At 40.7% G+C, this 26,781-nt stretch overlaps 1 protein-coding gene across 1 annotated transcript in view; it reads left to right on the top strand.

Annotated features, from left to right (window-relative positions):
• LOC122813655 (ADP-ribose glycohydrolase OARD1-like) overlaps positions 1-26,781 on the top strand; it is a 244,751-nt gene that overhangs the window by 66,052 nt on the left and 151,918 nt on the right. Inside the window, exons 2-3 of the mRNA XM_044086093.1 lie at positions 17,483-17,632; positions 22,641-22,700. Of these exons, the coding sequence (XP_043942028.1) occupies positions 17,483-17,632; positions 22,641-22,700 (210 nt within the window). The remainder of the gene's footprint in view (positions 1-17,482; positions 17,633-22,640; positions 22,701-26,781) is intronic.

Below are 26,781 nucleotides of genomic sequence, written 5' to 3'. Positions count from 1 at the left end.
CTGTGCTTGCCTGTACCTCTGAGAAGTATATGCTGAACAGGAGGGGTCCTAGGACTGAGCCTTGGGGAACACCACTTGTAACCAGTTTATGATGGACCTAGCTCCCGCAACTCTCACTATATGGGTTCTGTCCATGAGCTAGTTGGCAACCCATCTTGTGACGTAGGGGTTTATGTTCAGGCTGGTGAGCTTGTCTATAATACCAGAATGGGGAATGGTGTTGAAGGCCTTAGCGAGGTCTAGGTAGGCTGTGTGTACCACCTTTCGTTCGTCTATAGCCTTGGTAACTGTCTCAAAGAGGTCCACCAGGTTTAGGAGACATGATCTTCCCTTAACAAAGCCGAACTGGGTAGGGTCCAGTGTTTGGAGGTTCCCAATGTCTCTGTTAATGAGTTCCATGATGATGCGCTCCATAGCCTTGCAGACCAAGCTAGTCATGCTTTATAGGGCGATAGTTCCCGGGGTCTGTTGTGGCTCCACCTTTGTGGAGTGGAATAACCATTGCTGTACGCCATTCTATGGGTACGTAGCCTGTGAAGAGGCTGAATTTGAACAGTGCGTTTAGGTGAGTCTGGGTTTTGCTTGGGATGGCATGATCCATGCATTCTTGTAGGTGCCCATAGAATGCATTAGTAAAAGATTTTGCAGCTTGGACAGCATTATCCTTCAGCATGGGGGCTTTGAAATTTTCCACTTCGGTCTTAAGTAACGTGAAGTTTGCTTTTGAAACATTTTTCACAGTGGTTTCCTTGTCTGGGGGTGGGGGCAGAATGTGGGTATTCAAAGTGTTTGTTTCTGGTCAGATCTAACCAGTGAGGGGTGGTCCAGTATGTTGTCACCTCTGGTGGGAGTCCTGACCAGTTGAACCAGGGTGTTTGAGTTTATAAATTCTAGGAAATGTTGGGCAAGGGAGTTAATATTTGAGTAGTTCTCCCAGTTAATGTTTGGGTAATTGAAATCACCCAATATTAGGGTGTTTGGTAGGACCTTTATGTTTCCCAGTTTTTCCAGAAATGCGGAATGGGGGTCCTGGGACATGATGGGTGATCTGTATCAAGCTACAATTTGAATTGCAGTTTTGCCCGTTGTTAGTTGCACGTGGATGATCTCTGAATCATCATGCTGTGCCACTAACCTGGAGGTGTGGGTATCCTTGATGAATATGGATTCACCCCCGCCTTTTGTATTTCGGTTTGGGTTCTGTGGCCGAAATGTATCCTATGAGTTGTACCCTGGTAGTGCTGGGGTGCTTTCTGGATCCTTAAACCAAGTTTCTGTTACTGCACATATATCAAATTTCTCCATACTGAGGAGTGCCTCAAGTGCATGCATTTTGAGGTTTAGACTTCTGGCATTGAGTAGCATTACCCTCAGTTTTTTGTTACTTGGGCTATTTACTTTGGTGGGTTTGTCTTTTGAGCCTTGCCTAAAAAAGGCACTATGGGGGTAGCAAGAGCCTTAGCCAGTATTCAAAAGCCTAAGGGTGACAGGTGCAAGCCATCTCTAGCAAAGCAGCGTGGCTTGTCGAGCATGTCATCCCAGGTGGACAGACACTGGATCCCCTTTGAATGACACCAGAAACTTAGCCAGATGTTGAAATCGAGAATTTTTTCTTTATTCCGTGGTATCATTCTTGGTGAGGGCAGGATGCTACTCAGGGCAGGGTCATACCGGCCTGGGCTACGTGATCAGAGAGCTCTTCCATGTCTCTTTTCATGTAGTCCAGGGAGGTACGGCTCAGGTCATTCACACCAACATGGACAATGACAAAATCATATTTGTACTTGTTCTGGAGTGACCCGAGTTGTGTTATGTGGTGGATCCTGGTACCTGACAGGCAGCTAACAGTAACCTTCTCCTTATTCAGCCTAGTGAGTGGGACGTCAGTGTGCCTGACTGTAGATTCACCTATTACTAGTATGTTGGGTATGTTATTTTGCCTTAAGGGCTGTGATTGCATGGCACACTGGCTTTGTGAAGTATGTGTTTCATGGTTTGTGTTGGGGAGGGTGGATGTTGCTTGGTTGTGTGCTTTGGAGGTCTCTGTTGGATGTTCTTCATCTCACATTGCTGCAGTCCTAACACTTGGGTAGTCCGCTGTCCCAGTCGGCCCGAATACCAAAGTATAAGGCTGACGTCGGTCAAGGCGCATTTGACTGACATCAGGACGTCAGGGTACAAATGCGCATGACCGACGTCATATCCTCAGTCTTTTTTGCCACATGGTCCGATGCAGAAGCAGTATTGCGAGTGCAGGTTGGCGTTCTGAAATTTTCTGAAGTCGGAGTTTCAGACCGAATCAAAGTTGGCTAAGTACCCCGTTGGGGAATATTTTGGTTTTTTCTTGCCTCAGTATTTAACCGGATGTCAGAAAAAGTGAATAACTGTATTTCTTGTGGGAAACAGATACCTCATAGAGATTACCATACATTGTGTATACCTTGCTTAGGGCCTGAGCACGACGTTGTTGGCTGTCGCTCTTGTGCTAGATTTAACAAACGCACTATTAAGAGAAGATTAGATTGTGCCAGGTTAGTTTTTGGGAAGCGTTGTAATTACAACATGCCGTCGGATGCTCCGACGCCCGCTTCATCTAAAAAGCGCAAAGACAAAGCAGCGAAGCCTAGGGTGGAAGAACCGTCTGTCCCGGATGTCGGTTCTTTAGAGGGCTCGGTGGAGCCGGTGGTTCTACCAGAAGTTCCTCTGGATTCTCAGGGAGAGACTTTACTGTTACAAGATGTGTCCTCTCAGGAGGTAGGCCAGGCTGAAGGGGCTTCTCAGGTAGCTGTTCTCCCCTCCCTTTCTAAGGTGGTTAGGCCCTCCCTTCTGTTTCCAAGGCTCCTTCTAGAGGCCGGCCAGGGTTAACTTCAGTGGGGTCTCCCTAGTTCTTCAGGGTCTCTGCCTAAGAAACATATGCTTAAAATGGCAGAAGATTTGATTACTATGATTAGAGGTTCTTTACCCCCCCCTGATAAGAGGCCTAGGGTGGAACCTGAGCTTGAGAGTTTTGAGCAGTGTTCGAGGCTTCTGAGTCTTGGCTGAAGACTTGCAGGAGTATCCTCCTTATTCTGATTCTGATGTAGATGACTCTACACCTTGGCTTCTCCTCCTGAGGATTTTTCTTTTCAGAGACTCTTCATTCCATGAGGGAGCATTTTAAATGGGAAGGTCAAGATTTCTCTGATTCTAGGAAAAGGCTTAGGGCATTTTGTTTCTACCCCAGCATAGGCCTTTAGCTATACCTCCTGTTCTGGATGTGGTAGAGGATGTTTTTGCAGAGGCTTCCCTGAACCCTGATTCTTTGCCTCCTGCCCCAGTTAAACCGGACAGGTATTATAGGGTGCCTGAAGCTCATAAGTATCTTTTAAGAGTCCTAGGGCAGACCCAGAAACTGTTTCTCAGGGCCCTAAAGGTGTTAAGGCTTCTGTTGTTAAAATCCTGTTCCTTCTGATAAAGAGGCAAGGGCTTTGGATAGATGGGGAAAAGGTGTATACTTCTTCCACTTTAGCCATGAGGGCTTTGAATTGCCAGTTTCACATGTTGAAATACCAAAATTATCTCCTTTCACAATTGAAGTCTAAGGTGGATGCTCTGGCGGAAGGTATTGAGTGTAAAGAGTTGCAGGATTTGGTTCATGTTTCTGAACAGGTGGGTAAGCATTCCTTGCAATGTGGTTTTGATGCTGTACAGGCCTCTTCGAGGGTGGCAGCCACTGGTTCTGTTCTTCGCAGGCACGCCTGGCTGAGGGATCAGAATTTAGCTGAACATGTAAAGACAAGGATTTTACTGGTTCTGTTCTTCGCAGGCACGCCTGGCTGAGGGATCAGAATTTAGCTGAACATGTAAAGACAAGGATTTTAGGTGCTCCTTTACAATCTGATGTGTTATTTGGTGCGCCTGTGGAAGCAGTTTTAAAGAAAATGGAGGACAAGGCTAAGTCTATGCAGACTGTTAAAGATTTTTTGCAGGTTCAGCCTCCAAAGTTTAGTAGATATTGGCCTACTAAGGGGTGGACTTATCCTTCTTATGATTCTCAGTCTAGGGGTAGATCTAGACGTGGTAGGGGCAGAGCTCAAGGTTCTTTTAGGCCTAGAACAGGCAGTTCGCCTGCCCAGTCTTCTGGTGAGGGCAGGGGTCAGTCCTTTCGTAAGCAGACCCAATGACTTGCCTTTTCAGCTGCCAGAGCCTTCTCGTCTGGCAGCACCTTTGGGAGGAAGGCTGGCACTTTTCAAAGAAAATTGGAGTGTTATTACCCACGACAGATGGGTATTGGATATCGTTCACCACGGTTACAGGTTTTATTTCCATACCTTGCCTCCTTTCAAAGGCATGCCAGACATTCCTCCTATACAAAGAAAAGAGGCTCACAAGCAAATTTCTCTGTTGCTCTAGATAGGGGCCATTCAGCCGGTTCCTGTGCCAGAAAGGGGCCTAGGATTTTATTCTCGCCTGTTCCTAGTACCAAAAAAGGGGAACACGTGGAGACTAATTTTGGATTTGTCTATCCTCAACACTTATTTGGACATTCCCAAGTTCAAAATGTTGACGTTACAACAGCTTTTACCTCTGCTGGGCAAAGATCACTGGATGGTAACTTTAGATCTCAAGGAGGCTTACCTTCATGTGCCTATCAGACTCAGTTGCAGGAAGTATCTGCGTTTCGAGCTGGAAATTCACATTATCAGTTCTCTGCATTGCCCTTTGGCTTATCTACTGCGCCCAGAGTATTCACAAAAGTTCTGGCTCCAGTTGTAGCTTTTTCAGGCTAAAAGGAATACAAATCTATCCTTACTTGGACGACTGTCTGATTCTGGCTCAAGAAAAGGACGAGCTTCTTCAGCATCTGGAATATGTGATAGCAGTGCTAAGATGCCTGGGGTATTCTGTGAACGAAATAAAGTCCAGTCTAGTACCCTCTCAAGACATGTGCTTTCTGGGTGAGAGACTGAATACAGCAGCCCAGATGGCCTTTTTAACCCCGGACAAACAAAAGAGTCTATCCCTTTACTTCCATCAACTATCTCATCAGTCCGTGCTGACTGCAAGGACAGTCCTTCAAGCATTAGGGTTCATGGCATCTTGTATTCTGGTGCTTCCCAATGCCAAACTGCATATGAGGAAGCTGCAATGGTATCTAAAAATGTATGGACACAGCACTGCCAGGATTTGGACACTGTCATTCCAATAATACCTTGCATTCAAAAGGAATTTTTGTGGTGGGCTCAGGAATGTCACCTAAACAAGGGACTCTCTGTGACCCGGCCAGAGGCGAGTCAGATTCTAACGACAGATGCCTCAGACATAGCTTGGGGAGCTCATCTGAATGGAAAGTGGATACAGGACAAGTGGCCTGCCAGACTACAGCATCTACATATCAACATGAAGGAGATGTTAGCAGTCCAGTTAGCATTAATGGCTTTCAAGGAGTTACTTCTTCCTGGGCAGGTGTTGATTCTAACAGACAACACAACTGTCATGTGGTACATCAACAAGCAAGGGGGAACACATTCTTATCCTCTATGCAGGCAAGCAATGATTTTGTGGGAGACTGCGCTCAGCTTGCAGCTAAATCTACAGGCAAGGTTTCTGCCAGGAGCACAGAACTCCTTAGCAGATGTGTTAAGCAGGCAAATCATGGATCCCCACAAGTGGAAACTGGATCTTCATGTATTTCGACAATTGACAGTGTCCTGGGGAACTCCAGACATAGATCTGTTCGCTTCTCCACTAAACCACCAGCTGCCAAAGTTTCCCGCGAAAAGGTTTCATCACACAGCTTGGAAAGTGGATGCTCTTTCGTTCAGTTGGGAAAATCTTCATGTGTATGCCTTTCCACCTCTGCCTCTCCTCCCAAAGGTACTCCTAAAGGTCAGACAAGACAAGCCAAGGATGATTTTGATAGCTCCAGATTGGCCTCGCAACACTGGTACCCATTACTGAGGAATCTGGTAAGGAAGCCTCCATGGCCTTTACCTTTAATTCCACACCTTTTGTCTCAGAGGGACGGTCATCTTCTCAATGTCAAGCTTCACTCTCTTCATCTAACAGCCTGGCATATTCTGTTTTGAACCACAGCAGGTCTCAACTTCCTCAACAAGTTTTGAATGTGATTATGGAAGCCAGAAGACCTAGTACAGTAAAGTGTATGCAGAAAAATGGAAGAGATTTTTATTTTGGAGTGCAGCAAAGGATTTGGATGTTTCTGAGCCTAATTTGAGTGTGGCTCTTCAATATCTTACTGAGTTATTGGACAAAGGTTTGTCTTTCTCTTCCATTAAGATTCATGCTGCAGCAATTTCAGCTCACTATGATTGTGACCCACCATTGTTTTCTCATCCTTTGTTCAAGCAATTTCTTAGAGGGGCAAAGAATATAAGACCCCCACGTAGAGCTCCTACTCCTGCTTGGGACCTCAATTTTGTGTTGGAGAAACTTACTCTACAACCTTTTGAGCCTCGGCTACTGCTGAATTGAAATACTTGTCATGGAAGACTGCTTTTTTGTTGGCCATTACTTCTGCAAGAAGGGTTTCTGAATCACAGGCCCTTATGGCGGTTGAGCCTTTTTTGATTTTTCATAAGGATAGGGTATCATTACGTACTAATCCTTCATTTATGCCTAAGGTGGTTTCTAGTGTGGCTTTAAACCAAACTATTCATTTGCCTACTTTTTATGCAGATCCCCAAAATAAGGGGGAAAAGATTTTGCACACTTTAGATGTACACAGGCAGTTGCGTTATTATTTAAGCAGGACTAGGGATTTTAGGCTGTCTCAGCAGTTGTTTGTTTCTTTTGCTTTGAGTTCCCAGGGCAAGCCTGTGTCAAAACAAACTATATCTAAGTGGATTGGGTTTTGCATTGCATTCTGTTATTCCCATCATGGCAAGGAGATTCCAGCTGGGATTAGGCCTCATTCCACGAGGGCTACTGCCACTTCAACAGCATTTCTAAGGGGGGTGGCAACTAAGGATATTTTGGAGGCAGCTACTTGGAGTTCAGTGCATACTTTCTCCAAGCATTACCACCTTCCTCTCTATTCTAAATCCAGGGCTGGTTTTGCCACTGCTGTGTTGCAGGGCATTTTGGCAGCTCCTGCTTCATTATAGTTTAGCCATCCTCCCTTACCTCTGCTTTGGGATTCTACCCAAGTGTTAGGACTGCAGCAATGTGAGATGAAGGACATAGTACAGTTTTGTACCTACCATAAATGTAGATGTTCAAGATCCACATTGCTGCAGTCCAATTTACTCCCTCCTTCCCTCTGTGTTTAGGGGTGGTTGTGTGGGTGGGGTTCTATTTTGAAAATTTGTATATATTGTACATATATTAGGTACAGGAGTGTTTGGTGTTTTTTGGTTTTGGCCTTATCTTTTTAGGGTCTTCTGACATCTGGGGCAAGAAAAGACTGAGGATATGACGTCGGTCATGCGCATTTGTACCCTGACGTCCTGATGTCAGTCAAATGCGCCTTGACCGACGTCAGCCTTATACTTTGGTATTCGGGCCGACTGGGACAGCGGACTACCCAAGTGTTAGGACTGCAGCAATGTGGATCTTCGAACATCTACATTTATGGTAGGTACAAAACTGTACTTTTTGCAGATTTTTATTTAGATCCTCGGAGTATGTTTTCATGCATTTGTGTTTTTTGCCAGTGCTGGTTTAATGGGTCTATGTGAGACTGGTGGTGTGATTCACGTATTTCCCTTCTCCTCTTGACTGTCTGATCCAGTCTTGGGTTGAGAGAGCTTAGCCTCCAGTTTGGTTGTATAACTGCATCTCTCACATGTATTAGTGTTTGGTGGTAGGAGGAGAGGGTTGTCTGTGTACATGAGCCAGTTGTAACATTGCCTCAAAATGCCCAGATTCACCAGTTGGACTGCAGAGTACACCTGAAACTGCCCTTTGGACATGCCTGGATAGGTATAGTGAACTGTTTTACTGGATGGCTGGTAAGGTCGAATAGAGAGCCTTGTCTTTCTGTACAGTACAGGAGGGTCTAGTGCTAGGGTTTATAAGTGCTTGCTATAAGTTTTGAGCAAGTGCCAGGCTGAGAAAAGAATGGCTTGAGTGCTTATGTTGAAAGTTTGTCTAGTTCCAAGGGAAAAATTGAAGAGGAGACTCTGTGGAGCCGAGAATAGTTTTACCCTAGCTAACCGGCGCTCACATGCGGTATTTATGGCAGTACAACTTGGATTGGAATAATTTAATGTGTGGCAACTTCTTTGTGTGGACTATGGAAATAAAATAATGTTACATAGTGATCATGACTGCGGGGTTGAGATTGGCTGGATGAAAATAACTTTGCTTCCCTTTCCTCAGTTTAAACAGTCACTGTCTGGTTTTGAAGGACTAGTGTGCTTTTGTGTGAAGTAAGATGGACTACTTAACTGGACACCTGATATGCACAGGCAGGTACAATTGCTGTGACTGACTTCTGTGTAAAAAAATGACTAGCTGCCTGCTGCTGTGTGCCTATTATTTTTGCTTTGTAAGACTAATGTGATTATTTGGAGCAATGTGCAATATTTTAATTTGTGGCAACTGTTTAGAACAAAGGTGAAGTGCTTTACACTCTGATCCCCTTTTATCACAATCGGACATCTGAAATGTACATATTAGTGGCAATAACTGCTTGGTGGGGGTTGCCTGTATGAAAGTAACTAACCTTGGTGTCACTTGCTCGGTTTAACAGTCATCTCTCAAAACATTAAGAGATAAATGCATCATAGAATACCCAGACTTTCGGAAGTTCTGGGGGCTGATGGCCCCCATGCACCAAAGCTGAATAAGTGGATTTTGACATGGACTTAGTAATTGCCTCTGGCCTGAACCTCACCTAATCTAAAACCACCCCCTGTGCATGGGTGTACACAGAAGGTGTTTGTACTTGTATAGGTGGCTAGTGATGCCATTATTTCTTTAACATTCCTCCCAAACCTCAAAGGTCACTATATCTTGTATTGTGCTGGGGACAGTAAAGTCATTATCATTATTTCTTTAACTTTTCTCAGAAACTTCAGAGGGTTGCCACAGATGGTCACTATAGCTTGTACAGTTGCACTGTACTGTCTGTTGAAGTAACAGGTTGGAAGCATTATGGTAATCATTATTTTTTAATTTTCTCACAGTCATACATTTGATGCATATACAGGTGGCTGTCTTTTTGGAAAAAGTAAATAAGCATGCTATTTATATATGTCTGATGGCTAATATGTTTTATTTTATTTGTTTTTTCTGTTTTGTTCCAGTCTGCCATTACAAGGATATACAAAAGGTGACTATATTTTGGAGGTAGGGGGTGAAGAGGCATGATGGATACAAATATGACAACAGCAGCTTGAAATATAACTGTGGACATTTGTGCCTTAATTTTAATCACAGTTTACCACTAGAGGACAGCAAATATAGATAATCTAGAAAGCTTGAGTCAGGTCTGGTATCCCACCTGCGACTGAGAAAGTGACAAGATTAACAAGAAGCAGAGTACAAAGGATTAGAACAAATAAAATCACTTTAGCTGGCAGATCTATGAGATTGTCTCTCTGACTGTGGTCGGATTAGACCCGACCACAAAATAATCACCTGGAAATCCACACCCCCCCCCCCTCCTCAAAGGTAACCACCATGAAAAACTTCTCCAAAGATAACTTTGGGGACCTAAGAACAGAGGTGGCTAACTTCATGGCACCCATGCAAATGGAAAATAGTTGCATGACCGCTGAATCATACGCCAATGCACTGTATGAATACGTACACAAATGCATGGAGCTTGCCATACCCAATAGAACCAAGGAGCTCTCCTCCAAAAAAAGAAAGCCAATCTGGTGGTTCTCTGCCATAAACAAACTCTACAACAGAAGGAGGAAACTGATGCAAAATAAGGTAAAGTCCCAAGACTGGGAAACCTCCCTTATCAACCTCAACAAAAAGTTGAGATCCCTCATTAAATCCTCTAACACTAGCTATGAAAACAGAATTGCAACAGATAGTAAAGACAACCACAAGGCCATCTATATTTATGTAAAGAACCTCCACGGCAATACCCAGATTTGCTCTGAGCTACTGCACAATGGTACCTCCTATACTGAGCCAACAGATATTGCCAATATACTGGCCGACAGATTCAGTGCCAACCCCCCCCAAAAGGACCAATGACAATACCAGTAGATTGCCAGGCACCCAGTATTACTGCTGCACAGGTTAAAACAGCACTGTCCAAGGCCAAGAATACAGCTTCTACGAGACGGCTGTGTTCTACATGAACTACAGAGTGAACTAGCACCTCACCTGTGTGCCCTGTTCAATCACAGCCATTGTCCCTACCAAATGGTGCACTGCTATAGTTATCCCTCTCCACAAAGGAGGAGAGACTACAGACCCTGGGAACTATATATTGCCCCATTAGCCTGACAAGTCTGATGTGCAAAGCTATGGAATGTATCATCATGGACCTAGGGAATCTCTGAACTCAACTCTGGATCCCACACAAGTTTGGTTTTGTGAAGGGTAGATCATGCCTGCTCAACTTGGTCGACTTCTTTGAGTCAGTCACCAGAGCTGTGGATGAAGGCAAAGTGGTTCATACAGCCTACCTTGATCTGGCCAAGGCCTTTGATACAATTCCCCACTCAGGAATCATAGAAGAACTCATTAAGCTAGGCATCAACCCCTATATCACTAGGTGGGTTGCAAACTGGCTCACAGCTAGAACCCACAGTGTGAAAGTAGCTGACTCCAAGTGTGGAGTCCCACAGGGATCGGTCCTGGGTCCTCTCCTGTTTGGTATCTACTTCTCAGAAGTCCAGTCCAACACAAAGAGACTCTGGCTGATAAAGTTTGCAGATTGCAAGTTGGGAGCCATTATTAACTCCCTAAGTGATGTTGCAAGTTGGAACCATTATCCACTCCCCAAGTGATGTTGACATCCTACAGAAAAGCTTCACCAAGACCAACAACTGGTGTCAGAACCATGGCCTTAAGCTCAATGCCAAAAAAATATGTTGTCATCCCCTTTGAGAAAAACCCAGTTCCCATGAACTACCACACCGATGGTAGTCCACAGAAGGCATTATAAGAGATCTGGGAACACAAGTTGACAGCAACCTCTCTTTTGACCACCACACTGCCACTCTGGTCAGAAAGTCCTTCTATGTGGCACATGTCATTACTAAGGGTTTTGCATCCAGGAAGAAAGAGGTCATTGTCTCCCTCTACTCTTCCCTCATTAGGCCAATCATTGAGTACAATGCCCCATTTGGCATGTACCTCACTAGACACCTACAACAACTGGAGAGGCTGCAAAAGTACCTCACAAAGAAGATTATAGGCCTTAAACATTTGTCTTATATGGACAGACTCAAATAACTCCAACTATTCTCTGTCTCATATCGCCTACTTAGAGGTGATCTCTGCTTGACTTATGAAGCTATGTCTGACCCAGCTCTGTTAGAAATGCTACATCTAAAGAAATCCCAATCCCTCCACACCACATGCTCCAGAGACCTCAACCTCATTACCACAATCCACAGAGCATGCTGGGGGGACAGGTTCATAACCCAGAGACTGCCCATGCTATGGAATAGACTTCTCATACATGTCCAGCAGAGCACCTCACTGGCCCTCTTCAAGAGAAATCTTGATGAGTGGATGGGAAATAGAAAATTCACCCTGGGGATCACTCCGGTGGTTCTGTTATACAGAGGCACTGGAACTAAAGTCAGGTGGCATGATGCCAGGGTAATCCTATGGGCTAGGCTTGTAAAGGCTCCAGGGCCATTAGCCTAGTGCACAGTTATGAACCTAAGCCCTCCCTGTGGGAAGAATAAAGATGCTTTGTTGAAGTTTCAAGTAGTTTATTCAGTTAAGTAGGTAGCAGATATCCTCCCCACTAAAGGGGGGGACACAGAAAGTTTCTACCTATTTTGAGGTGGGGGAAGGGGGCAGTTACAACACCTGGATGTGATTTATGTATTCTCAAAAGCATTAGTTTTCTCATTTTATTGTGAACTGGTGTTTGGTCAGCTTTGAGCATGTAAACTTGGATTTTTCTTGAAATAAAATGTAAGACCAAATTTCTTTTCTCCATGCATAATTTTTGCTCAGGCCATCTGGATCAAAAGAGTGGTGAAAAACTCTAAAATGCACCTCAGATTATCTATAAACCCATGGCTTCATATTCCCTAGCTGTCCCTAGACCTCTTAATTTAGTTATCTGTAGGGTGTGTTGAAAGAATGCATAGAAAAGCAAAGTTGGCTGAATTTCTTTCTTAATCATAGTTTTCATCCAGTTGTTTAGAAAAACCCTCTGAAATGCAACTCAGAGCATCTAGAAACCCCATGGCTCTAGAGATGTAGTGGCCCCCAGTTGTCCCCCTGCTTAATACAATTATTTCCACTGTAGTTACTACAGTGTGTTCTTTGTCAGAAAGCACTGAAGGATGCAGGAAAAAAGTTGAAAAGTAGTACTAAATTTCTTTATTTGATCGTGTTTTTTAGGTAATAACTGGACAAAAAGCCCACAGGCTTAATACCGTTTCTTATGCTGCAGTTATTACAGTATGGTCTCGCTCAGTTAGGATGTGATGAAAAGATGTAGAAAAATCAAAAGTTGAGGAGTAAGGCTAAATTTCTTACTTTGTTCGTGTTTTTTATTCAGGCAATCACTGGATGAAAAGGATGTTTTAAAAAACTCTAAAATGTACCTCAGAATATATAGAATCCCAATGACTTTTAGAGGCATTGCAGCCCCAGGACCCCCAGCTTAATGTAGCTGTTTCTTCCACAGTTATCCTGGTACAGGCTTGCCTATATAGAATGTGCTGGATGAATAAAGTAATCTGGATCATGTGTATAGGCCAGGATGGGACAAGGAGCAGGGAATGCCATGGAGTCTTTTTTGCCTAGGGATCTGGTTTACCTAAGGCCAGCCCTGCCTCTCAGTAGCTAACAATGGACACACATAAGCTGTGCCAAAGAGCAACAAATGTTTCTTTTCTGGTAATGCATGATTTTATGATTAATGTACCCTGAATCAAAACCACTGAGTATCTCATGAAGTTAACAGTAACTGTTAAGATTACTGGGGATTGTGCTTTAGCACCTGTTTTATTCATCACACAAGAGTAGTTATTTTTGCATAAGGCAACATAATAGTTAGAACACTAGTAACCATAAATGTGACAGTCAGGCCTTAGTGTTCAAACAATTTTAACAGTATAACAAGTATCTTTCAGAGCTTTTGAAAAAACAACACACTTTTTTTCTTTTCTCTCCATATGCTCTTTGGTTAAATTAGCTAAAACCACAGACTAACTGCACACAACATTCATACATTCTATTACTTATTCTCTTGGTAGTCCCTGAATTTCTCACCTCTGTTTCTTTAAGTTAGCTAAACCACAGCCTGTATAATGCAATATCTACACATAAAATTCATATAATAACTCTGTTACTTATTCTCTTGGTAGTCTCATCAGTGTGAAATGGACATTATTGCAAATTCATATCTTCTGTTAATCAAAACATTTATCTCACAAAGACTGCTTGTTTAGACAAACTAGCAAATTCCCAGTTTTAAGTTCATTTCTTTTTCCTCTTAATTAAGAAACCTCCCTTAATATTTCTTTTATTGTGATCACAGCTGGCTTTAGGCACTAGTGAACCCTAAGGTTGCAGGGCTCCTTCTGTTTCTAGTGTGACTGATCTCAGTGCAAACTTTGGATTTTAAAAAGAGCTGATGCTTAAAATCTTCAGGGATGGTTTTCTCTTTCAGGGAGTTTTATTAATGGTGGCAAGACCACTAGATACTACAGCTATCAACTTTGCTTAAGAATTCAGTGCAATACCAAAAATAATAGCATAAAAAAGGCTTAGAATCAAGAACACGTTTTAAATAATACTCTAATTCACTTAAAAGGTAATAAAATAATACTTTTTGCATCAACATGTATTTCTGGATAAGTATAAAACTCCAATGTCTGGACTTATTGATAGTTTGCAATCCTGAATGATTTACCAGCGAATCAAACTGTTTCTGAAGGACAAAGCAAAACTATGAGCAAAATGAGGGGAAGGTGTATGAATTCACAGACATATAAATAATAAAGTAACTTACCTCTGCTGCTGCTGTTTGACGACTGCTAAACAGCAGTCACTGATCTGGTGTGACAGTACCAGTATTGCACAATATATTGCTATTTGCTGAAGTAAGTACAAAACTAGTACTACTAGGATTCACTTTATATCCTTGGAATACTGAAATGTCGAAATTCAGTATTTCGTAGCTATAAAGTCGAATCTTTAAAACAGAAAACTCAGAAGCGCGAAATTCAAAATCTTGCACACCAGAGATTTTGAATTTCAAGCTACTACTGCGCACACACACACACACACACACTCACACACACACCATCTTCCCCACACACAAACACAAGCAATCTACTACATGAAAGCGGGGGGCAAGCCCCCCTGCACCCCCCGTGTGGGGGGACTGTGCCCCCCATTTCCCCCTACTTAAATATTCTAACTCTGAGGTCGCACTACACGCAAACACACACACAACACCACCACATAAGCTACATTCTGCTTGCACACACACATCACAGCAACAAAACACACACCACACCACAGCCCCTACCCAAAACCCTTAACAAACACACACACTTACCTGAATCCGTAACCACAGCAGAACCTCAGAAGCGTGAAATTCAAAACCTCTGGTATTCGAGGTTTTGAATTTCACGCTTCTCAGCTTTCGCTCTTTTCAGGATTCCACTTTATGGGCTCAAAATACTGAATTTCAACATTTCAGTATTTTGAGCTTCTAAAGTGAATCCGTACTACTATGGCTAATGCTGGTGTCTGTGTGTCTGTGTGTGTAAAAAAAACATCAATGATTTTTATCTGTGCACACACCCTATAATGCCAGTGCACATACATCATTCTTCTGGGTATCAGGTATAACAAGTAATTATATTGCAAAAGTAAGGTATAAAATATATCACACATTTAAACAGTTGGATATCTTGGAGTCTGGTGGCCCCTACTTCCCAGACTGTATAAATGCATACAGGGTGGTCTCTTAATCATACTTGACTCTGTAGGGCCCCCCACAAAAGCTGTTCCTGGTTAGGCAAAATGAGGAGAAAACAATGTATCAATTTTCTGATTGTGCTCTTTATCCTGAACAAATGCTGTAATATGATCCTTTTAGGATAAAGCTGATAATAGCCTCTTTTCAACCATACCCATTCTAAAACAAGCCCTGCTCAAATGTGTGTGTGTACAGAAAGCTGATGTAGGGTATTGGGGGCTGGGGATTGTATGGTCATTATTTCTTTAATTTTCATTGCAGTCAAACTTTAGATATATGCACATGAGGTAGTTATAGTTTGTGTTTGAGCTAAGGACAGTGTGGTCATTGTTTCATTTACTTTTCTCATGGACCTCAGAGGTGAGAAGGTTACTATAGCTTGTGTAGGGTTATTGCTGTAATCATTATTTTTTCACTTTCCTCATAATCACACATCAGATACATCTACAGGTCCATACCTCTTAACTGTACACATTTTTGCAGAATGTCCAGATCTGTGTTTCATATTTTGGTCCATTTTTCATAAAATTATGGTTTTCTGGCAAATTAATGGCAAATCATTAAAGACTGAAGTTAGAAAATAATGACAGACACTTGAGTTTCAGACTTTATACCCTTCCGAAAATTCATGCTAATGCAAAACCTGATATTTTATCAACTTTCTAAATTTGTAAGAACAATATTTAAAATTTGTCCCTATTTGGGGGCCTTTGTACAAATTTTTTATGGCTTTGTCCAGATTTCTTGCTGTAAGAGGTTGAGAGGTATGGTGGCTGCATTTGTGGGTTAGGGGTGATGAGTGAAGAGTTATGCTATGTATATGTATGTCATCAGTCACTTGAAATATATGACTAAGGCAGTTTGAATCTCTGCTTTAATCCCAGCCTAATACCAGAAGGATGCACAGGCATAAACTGTCTTTTATGGGGGCTACAGAGACGGGCAGTATTCCCAAATAAGATCTGTGACAAATTTAATGTTGGTTAATTGTGAAATGCTATTTTGTCAGCTTTGAATATTAAGCCTGGGGTACACCTTATGTCTTTTGTGAAAGAAAAAAAATAAGACTGAAATTCTTTTCTCTCTGATAATTTTTGTTTATGCTATCATTGGATTAAAAGGCTAAGAAAATGTTCTAAAATGTGTCCAGGACCATCTGTAAATCTATGGCTTCTTGGACCCTGGCTTATATGGTTATTTCCTAAATGGTTATTACTGTGCTGTCTTGGCCAGGAAAGGTGTATTGAAAGAATGCAAGGAAAACTAAAGATGAGCAGCAACAGTGAATTTCTTTCCTTAATCATAACTTCTGTTGAAGGCATCACTGGATGAAAAGGTTAGGGGAAAAACACTTTAAAATGCACTTTAGAGTATATAGAAAGTTAGGGCCTCTTTAAAAAGCTGAGGAGTAAGGCAAAATGTGAGAAAAGGAAGAAACAAGTAATGTGCATGGTATGGGGAGCCCAATAAGGGGATTGGGGACACAATGGTGTGGAGGTTGTTGAAACAGTAGCGTTAGGGTGTCATTTCACTTAAGTCCAGACCTATACATAGAGTTGTTGTAATTTATCATTGTTGCAACTAAATGCCAGTAACTGTTAGTGTCCCTTTATGAGTTAGACCAACATAGTGTGGTACATAGGCCTGTTTAATGTAAGAGTACTGCAGCTTCAGATCTGTCTGTATATGCTACTCCTAAAAGTTTGCAGCATGAACTAAAAGGTTGCTTAGGAGGGGTGGTAGTGACAGGGTTATACTTAGACTGGAAGCATATAGGGGTCCCAACTTGACATTTGCTGGGGGCCCCCAAAATGCTAACACTGGCCCTGATAATGATTTACTTTTTCATTACATGTCAGAGCAGTCTCTCTGTTATCTTCTCTGCCAAATGAACACTGACTCTAATGTAACATGCACATTTTGATTTTTACAGCATTGAATCAAAACGTCAGCTAGTTGCAAAAAACAATTTTCTTCCAATAAAAGTTATTACATCACAGTTAGTGGACCAGCATGGCATTTCATGATTTATTCTTCCATCACAAGTATACTTTGACATAGAGATCCTTAATAATGTCCTGAAATCAGCATGCTAGACCATGTCATTTTTACTGTCAAGGACAAAGAAAATTAGAGGTGTATACATGCTCATCTGAGATAATCTACTCCATGTGCTAAATATGCTAAGGTTATATCTTCATTAGAAGTGTGTTGGGGTGCTCTTTGTATTTTCCAGAGCAACCTTCCAGGTTTGTTAAAATCATTAATGTTCTGCAAAATGCTCAGAGAGCACAGAGTTATTTACATACTGTTAAATTGTCTTTCTTTGTAGGAGATATTTACCTGTTTTGACCTAACTCTTAGTTTTTTTTTAATTTTTATCCACAGCCGCGATACAGAGAAATTGAAAAGGACATAATGGAATGTCCACATATGCACTCCATTGCAATCTCCATGAATAAAAGCTTTGTCATGAACTCCGGAGTTGGGGTTCTTTTCAAGAAACAATTTAATCAAATTGATGAACTTATAAGTCAGGTAGGTTTTACTAGTTACTAATACACTGCATAAATATCAAGGTAGGACTGGGTGAGATTGTAGTTGTAATGCCTGAGCTAAGTGGTGTTGCACTACTGTCTCGCTGAAGAAAATGAGTAAGTCAATCACTAAGTGACTAGTTGAATGTCTTATTAATTAGTTCAACAGATATTGTCAGATGAACATTCTGAGCAGCTAGTAACAGTATCCAGGTGAATGCTGGGTATTGAAAAATGTGAAATGCATGTAGGCCTCTTGTTGTAGTGGCAGTATATTTCAATCAGCATCTGTGAGCTGTTTCAACAAACATCTCTGATGCTAGAGCCTGGCAATGGGACATCAATAGGATATGGAAAAAATGGAAAGAGTTTGGCAACCAAAGATGGGAAGAGGTGGTATCTCCATATTGGATACACCCAAATGTTCAGATTAAAGAAACAGATCATCTACTTGTACCATTATGTAGTCTATCATGCAATGGCAGGCTCATAATTTTCAAAGAATAGAATGAGCTTTTATTAACACTAGCATCTAGTGGGTTTTACCTAGTTGGTGAATAAATTAACAGAAAAATAACTCCAACCAAGGAATGTGACAAATGTTTAATGCAAACATACCAGGATTTAGTATGATCAGTTTTTAAACATGGAGGTTCTTCTAGACAACTAAAGGACTGCCTGATAGTTTATTACAGAAGACTAAGGCTATGGGCTGTTAGCTCATTGTGTAGCCCTATGTTTGAGTCCTTCTGTGTATTGGCTTATGGTGTGAAGGTGAGCAGGTCACTTAAAACGCACAGTTTTTGATCATTATGAAAAGTGGCACTTGTGTCTTGTACACTTGGCTAGTTAACAAATGAATAAAACAAAACAAAAAAAAACAACTAAAAAAGACCTGAAATAATCAATGAGAAATATGTAAACTGAAGATGAAGGGAAATGGCAAAGGTGAGTAAGTGAAATTAGAGGGGACGGAGGAAGTTATCTAACTTAATGGAGAATAAAAATCAAGTACCAGATGAGCTACTTCACAGAGTCCACAGAAATCAGGCCAGTATGCTGGCTGATCCCCGATACAGTTGTCCAGTGGGTCACTAGCCATTACAGAACCACTTGAACACTGAAAGATATCCAATGTGGTACTCTTGAAATAGGGAGGGGGGATTTCAGTGAATTATACATCCTGTTAATATCATGTGGCAAAGAAAGCCATGAAAAGAATCCTGAGGGAAAGGTTAGCTGTCTTTATACAGTCCAAACATCTCCAGCACAACAGCCAGTGTCTGTCCATGGGCAGAACAATCTGCCAAACTAAGTCGATTCAGATTAATAAATGGGTTACAAGAGGATTTCACAAGAGAACACCAAATCTACCTAGATTTAAATGTGTCCTTTGGCTATGTTCTACATGGATGGCTGCTAGAAAAATGCATGGGATTGTGGGTAGCTGATAAGTGTTGTGTGATTGAAGTATACAGCACAGAAGTTTTTGGCGAGAGGGACAATGTAAAAAAATAAGGGAAGTAACTGATAGAGTTGACAGTTAACTGCACTGGACCTGTACTCAAGTTATTTGTTAGTTTCAAAAAACTGAAACAGCACACAAAACGGTCAGCTAAGTAAAACTCTGTCACAACAACTCGCCAAAGTTAAGAACACCAAAGTATTTATTTTAAGTGCTTTTCATTTGCTTCGTGAGCAAACTTCTTCAGAAATGGTATAACAATTTCAAAAACAGATTAAATAGGATCAAGTGAGCATTTTTAACCAATCCTAATACAGAACAGGTCACATCTTACATTCCTTAAAGGCAAACAGTTAAAAAATGTGTATTACTATACAAAGCACATTCGACTAATAAAATACAATGCTATGCAAGCTAAAACAACCAACTACCTCAAAAGTATACCATATACTATTACAACTCAAATTGCTAACCATAACACGTCAACATAACTATGCTCAAAAGGCATAAAATTACAGCAAAAAATACAGCAGAAAACTAATTAATGCCATATTCATACTTAAGCAAAATATGGATACTGAACAGCAAATAATAATAATTAAATGCTACAACCACTCTATCGTCTCTGTAGACTTTTTAATTTAAAAATACTGCTAATGGAACAGGTTTCATTCAAACCTGGAAAATTATATGCATTCAGCTTAATCTGCCAAGCTAACTCAAGTTCTTCAAGCTGCAAGGGTGTAGGGCCACCCCTAAGGTCCTGCTGTACCTGATCAATAGCCAGAAACTTGAATTTATGCTCACTGTTTAAATGAATATGTTTGGCTAAGGCATTATCCAATTTCTTTTTACTGATAGCATACTGATGTTCATAAATTCTTTGTTTTTCCGCACATAAAATGCAGGACAGCATTGACACCTAGCCAGACAACCATTCTAGAATTACAGTTGAACCTCATGGGAAAAACGGAGCGTAAGCTCCATGAAAGAATTTATGAACATCAATATGCTATCAGTAAAAAGAAATTGGATAATGCCCTAGCCAAACATATTCATTTAAACAGTGGACATAAATTCAAGTTTCTGGCTATTGATCAGGTACAGCAGGACCTTAGGGGTGGCCCTACACCCTTGCAGCTTGAAGAACTTTAGTTAGTTTGGCAGATTAAGCTGAATGCATATAATTTTCCAGGTTTGAATGAAACCAGTTCCATTAGCAGTATTTTGAAATTAAAAAGTCTACAGAGATGTTAGAGTGGTTGTAGCATTTAATTATTATTATTTGCTGTTCAGTATCCATATTTTGCTTAAGTGTGACTATGGCATTAATTAGTTTTCTGCTGTATTTTTTGCTGTAATTTTATGCCTTTTGAGCATAGTTATGTTGACATGTGTTATGGTTAGCAATTTGAGTTGTAATAGTACATTGTATATTTTTGAGGTACTTGGTTGTTTTAGCTTGCATAGCATTGTATTTTATTAGATGAATGTGCTTTATGTAGTAATGCACATTTTTTTAACTGTTTGCCTTTAAGGAATGTAAGATGTGACCTGTTCTGTATTAGGATTAGTTAAAAATGCTCACTTGATCCTATTTAATCTGTTTTTGAAATTGTTATACCATTTCTGAAGAAGTTTGCTCACGAGGCAAACGAAAAGCGCTTAAAATAAATACTTTGGTGTTCTTAACTTTGGCGAGTTGTTGTGACAGAATTTTAATTTGTTAGTTTCAGACATATTTGAGAAAATGGAAATCAAGATAAACGTCTTCACTCATGTCGCTTTACAGCAGCGAGAGACAGGGGAGAGTCTAAAGGACTTAGGCTAATCATCTGAGCAAGAAAACGGCAGTTAAGATCCAATGTGAATAAATTGGAAGGTAGTTGAAGTGGGCAACAACAGCCCTGGCATTGCATATTTCCTGGCAGGAACTGAATTGACGCCATCAGAGCAGGAAAAGTATTTGGTGATGTTAATCACATCCTGGCTGACCAACCAAGATTAGAGTGAAAGGGTAATCACAGCAATGAAAAGAATGTGGAGGTGTATCCTTGTATCCTCTGTGAGACAGTCTCTAGAAGCAAAGCTCTTGTTTTATGTGGTCCTGACTGGGCCACACTTTGAGTACTTTGTGCACTTCTGGATGTTACACAAAGATATAAGCATCAGTTTGGTGGAAGAACCCCATAGAATAGACATCGATCAGATCCTGGTCTGGTCACATACTGAGTGCTGTATGCAGCTCTGGAGATCACACTAAGGGGAGGAGGATATCAGGCTGGTGGAAGTATTCCAGAGGGAAGAATGTGGGAAATGGAAGGCAAGTAGTATTGCCAAGAGGTCAAATGAATTAGAGTTACTCTCACTAAAGTCCATAAGAGATGGGAGAGGCACAGTGTGGTTGTAAAAGATATTTATTTACATTTGTTGACCTGGTTTGCCTGACTGAGCAGATTGCCCTTTTTCAGCAGAGGCCCGGGGAGAAAAGTTCCACAAGTTTACAAATAAAAGTAAAGAGAAGCAATAAACAATAAAATAAGAATAACAATACAATTTTGACAAAAGCAAAAAAATTAGACTTTCAGTTGATATTAACATAAGTTTTGTTAGAAGAAAGAGGTGAGATACACCATTTGAGTAGCTAGCTAAGGAAGTTGCAGTTAATAAAAATTAATATATATATTTTTAATATAAGTTTTAGATTGAGTAGTAATTAATAACCTAAGATACAGGAGGCTAAAGAGTGCTAACAGATAACCAGAAGTAAAACCTGAAAAGAGGCAGGCAGTAGACTATCCTATAAATAGGAAGATAGATTAAGGAGGGTGAGTACAGTGGCAGGACCAGTGACTTTGGAGACTGATTTCAATTGATTTGAGTTGTATGAGTGACCTAATTTCTAACAGCAGTTTGTTCCAAGATATGGTTGGATAGTGTCTGTAAATGTTACATTCAATTTTAGTCTTGGGTTTATAGAGCTGTAATAGGTCTTGCCCTGAGCTACGGAGAGTCCTAGAAGGAGAGTAGAAAGTGATTAGAGGAGATAAGTTGGGACAGTATGATGGCGGGTACAATATAAAGTGACTAATCTAAAGCTGAAAGAAGAGAAGCTGGTAGGGTAATTCTAGCCAGATAATGTTAGAATTATATGAAGGGATCTCCTTATATCAATATACAGGGAAGGAGGGGGCACAGATAACCTTAAATTTACACTCTTCAGAGAGAGGGCTGTGATCCCATACGTATATTACCAAATTGGATGATGGAGAGGAAAGACACAGTGGCACTGAAAAGAGCATAAGACTTGTCACAAAAGGGTGAGGGGTGAAGGGGAGTTTGCATGTTAAATGCACTTGAGCAAACTACCTCTTTCTACGTACAAGTAAATGTAGTGTAAAAAATGCAAGTAATTAAACCTGATTTTGGAGAGAGAGAACAGAATGCTATATCTGGTATGTAAAATAGTAAGCATAGAAGAAGCAGTTATGAAGAAATGGAATCACATATGCCAGATATCTCATAAATGTGTTTTCAACCACAGGGTAAAGAAGTTGGAGAGGTAGCAGTTCTGCCAGAGGGATCTCGATTTCTTTACTACATGGTAAGTTCTCTAGTTTTGTTTTAGTTAGATGATCATTTCACAAACATAAAATATTTAAAGAACCAAAACTGAAAAAAATCAAGTGATATGTTAAGGCATACTTTTTACTGCTTTATTTCATTAATATTTTTGTTAAATCAACCTAAATGATTTCTTACTGTCATTAAAGCTGTTCATATGAGATATGATAAAGTCAGATGTATGTGTAAAGGCAATGGATGTGCATCCTCTATTGTGGACTCTTTTAGTATAGACCGTACGTCAAGGTATTCTGTCTTCTCCAGTCAGAGTTTGGTAACTTTTTTTATTCACTCATGCTGTTATTTTTTGTGGGTCTTACACTTTGGATTTAAAGCCTTACTATTGCAATTAAAGGCCCAAAGTTGCACAGAAATGTGTCCCAGCATCAAATGGTCAAGCAGTTCCTTAAAGGAATGGTGCATTTCATCTGCTTTTGAGAATTCTGTCACCTAAACGGGACAAGATTATCCATCTGCCATTTCAGATTGTTAGCTTGGCAGAGATGAAGACTGCTTTTAAGAAAACTCTTCCTTCACCTCCATGCAGTGCATCTTAGTGCTTCAGGTTTTCACATGTAAGGAATCTTATCTGGTCTTTCACAAGGAGACTGTATCTATTAGGACTCACTTTTTCCCAGAGGTGATCTCAAAGTTTTTGTTGAACTAGTCAATCAACCTCCCAACTTGTTCGTGGCAGAAGAAACCAAGAGAGGGCCTTTCATACCTTGGATGTCCAGGTCATGGTGTGGCAAGTAAAACATTACCTGAAGGGAGGTAGAAAGTTTATTAGTTAATCTGTATGCCTTGTGGAGAGAAAGGCTATCTACTGTCACTCAGACACTTTCCAAACATAATGCCAATTGCATAATATATTGGCATTAACTAGCCACCAGCAAATGCTGTTGTTGAAAATTGCTGTATTAGACAAGTCTCTGCCTCCAGGGCTTTTTTCAAGAATGTCTCTACTGCAGACATTTACTTTGTAACCAGCTGGTCCACACTGCATACCTTTGTCAGGCATTATTGTCTCAAGAATTCAGACAGCTTTTGGGAAGTCATTTCTCAAGGGCATAGTTATCTGAACTGTGGCATTGTGTGAGACAATGGCTCTGCAGTACTTACTGCATTCACCCCAACCAAGGATGTATGAAGGAGGGTCCTTCACATGAGATGCAATGACCCTGTAGCAAGTGATCACACCACAAATGTTCAACACTGAAATGCGCAAGCACTTAAGTGTGATATGTCTCAGAAAAGGCAAACAATAAGACATACTGCAACACCAAGCATGTTTTTTTGTTCATTTACAGGTGGCTTTATGTCCCTGCCTCCACTGCCTCTTACCTATTTAACTCTTTGAGATTGCTGTACCTCAGAATAGGGAGATACAATTACAGCAGTCAGCAAATCAGTATATAAACAATACAGTCACACTTCGTTTGCCCATCCAAGTGTCCAACAACTGTACATCACATGTATGCTGCTCCTGGTGTAACACATATTCTTACAATGTCACCTGGTTTGTTAGGTGACCCTTCTTAGTGAGCCATGAATAGCCTCCCTCCCTATGTCCTCTGTGGATGGGTCATTCTTCTGGCAGCAGTAGCTGGCACAAACTACCTCTGTTGAAAGCATAAACTTGTTACTGCCTATCACTTACTTTTTGCTTGCCCCTGCTTGAATCGGTGCACCCCTAAAAACTTTCCCTCCTGCTCTTGAATCAATTGGCTAATATTTTACTGTATTCTTCATTTACCTGTCATGTTTGCATTAACTGTCATATTAAAATTTTATGTATGTTCATTTGCTATTCTATGTATATACACTTACTATTCTGTATATATTCATTTACTATTCTACGTATGTACATTTACTATTATATATATATATATATATATATATATATATATATATATATATATATATATATATATATATAACATTTATTATTTTTGATTAACTGTCACATCATTACTACTCTGAGTGCACATTTATTATAGAAATCTTGTATAACTGCATTTTACTCATTTGTAAAATGGAACATTTCTCCCCAGGCCCCCACTAAAAATGGACTCTACCCAGTAGGACTTTTCCAGTTGATAAAGACAAATAAATAAACACTGCTGGAGTTCCATGTAAATCAGGTAATCATAACTATTTATATATCACTTGTTTAAAATGTGTATTTTTATTTCATAGGCTCATACGTATATACTAGGTTAACCAAACACCAGGGCCTTTATAAGCCTAGCCATGCAATCCAACCTGATTGTGTCCCTGTGTATCATCAGTGTTTATTAGGAGGGGTATATTAGAAAGTTTCTAGAGGTTATGTGGTGGGTATGTTAGTTAGAGCATTACTGTCTGCCTCTCTCTATCAAAGACATGGAGGCCAGAACCGGGATGAATTTCTGATTTTCCTTCCACTGGTTATGTTTATGCTTAAATAGGATTAGGGATGGACTTTGCTTAACATGAAAGAGGATCCTTTTCCAGAGCATGGGCATTTTATCTGTCTTGCCAACATGTCTTATTTATGTCACAAGCAAAATTTAAATCTTGAGATCTAGTGATTCTGATGCTGTTCATTTTGTGGATGTGCAAAAGGTCCTTTAGAGCTGGGCCTGAAGATGCCTTGTATGGCAAATAATATCCAATTGTTAGCCAGGTAGATGCACTGAACACACAATACCTTTACAAGGGCAACCCAATAGCAATGTCTATTTAAGTGACTTGCTCAAGGTCACACAAAAGGCAAATGTCAGCTGAGGGCCTACAGCTTGCAACCTTAACCTCTGCTCTAGTTAAATTGATGAACTGATTTGCAGGACGTTCCTCATCACTGGCATGCAAAGAAGAAAAAGGTGAAATGGTGGGCTCTTTTATGTAGTCAGTGTGTTATATCACTGCAGGAGTCAGCTATGTACAAAGATGTCCCAGAAGATGACTTTTTACTCGCATAAATATGCCAAATTCTGACAGCAGCAAATTAATCCTTCAGTTTGAGGTTCTAATCTAGGATCATCAAGGTGTTTTTTTTTTTTTTTTATGGATCATCAGATACAGTAAGAATGGTTCTATTTGTTTATTTGTTTATTTCCATTTGATAACTTGGCAGGTGCTGACCCTTTTCAGACATGATCAAGTCATAAAGTAAAAAGGGTGTAATCAAATATTGTTTTACTAACACATAATATTTTTTATAATTAGAATAATATTTTACAAATGTTTGGCAAACAGACAAGCTTCAGACATGAAATGCAGAGAACATACTGTACACACTGGGAATATTTTCTATCATAAGTACAATAGAACCTATATAATAACAGACAATTCCACATTGCTGCGTGCATGAGTGCAGGTTGCAGTGAAAAAGTCTGTCAAGAGAATAAAAGAATATGACAAAAGTTTTCAGGGGGCGCATTTTGATATGTTTTGCATTTTTTCTTTTACTACCATGCGAACCGATGTCAGAAAAGTGAATAACTGTATTTAACAGACATGCAGATATACTTGGTTACGTTTATGTTTTGTGTATGAAGTTTGTGAAGCCAGAGAGCACGTTGTTGGATGCGTTACCGTTAATTCCGATTTAGCTTACTATTAATTTTACCTTAGTTCAGCATTGTGTAGTGGAACGGAAGCTTGTATTACAAAATGCCGCCGTGGGATAACGATAAGCTACTGTAAACGCAAGGACAAAGCACAATCAAACGTTGGAGGAAGAGGACAGTCCCAGACGCTTGTTCTTTAAATTACTCAGTGGTGGAAGAGGCCGATCTGCGTGTTTTTTGGAGGAGGGGGGAGAGACTTTACTGGATGTGGAGATATCTCCTCCGAAGTAAAAAAGGCTGAGGGGGGCTTCTCAGAAGCTAGAGGGTCCCTCTCTTCCCTCGCTAGGTTCTCGGTGGAGACTGCCAAGGCTTCGGATTTTGAGGGCCGAAGCTGGTGAGTCTCGGAGAGAGACTTTACTGTTACCATTTGGCTCGGTTCCTGGATGCTTAAAATGTGAGGGGGCTTCAAGGCTATCTACCCTCTCTTATGCCCCTCCCAGTGCCTCC

The sequence above is a fragment of the Protopterus annectens genome, chromosome 10.part0 (genome assembly GCF_019279795.1).
Source record: "Protopterus annectens isolate FY-2018-M chromosome 10.part0, PAN1.0, whole genome shotgun sequence".
Lineage (NCBI taxonomy): Eukaryota > Metazoa > Chordata > Ceratodontiformes > Protopteridae > Protopterus > Protopterus annectens.
Note: the sequence above shows the minus strand (reverse complement) of the source record. Positions and strands in the feature narration are given on the sequence as shown.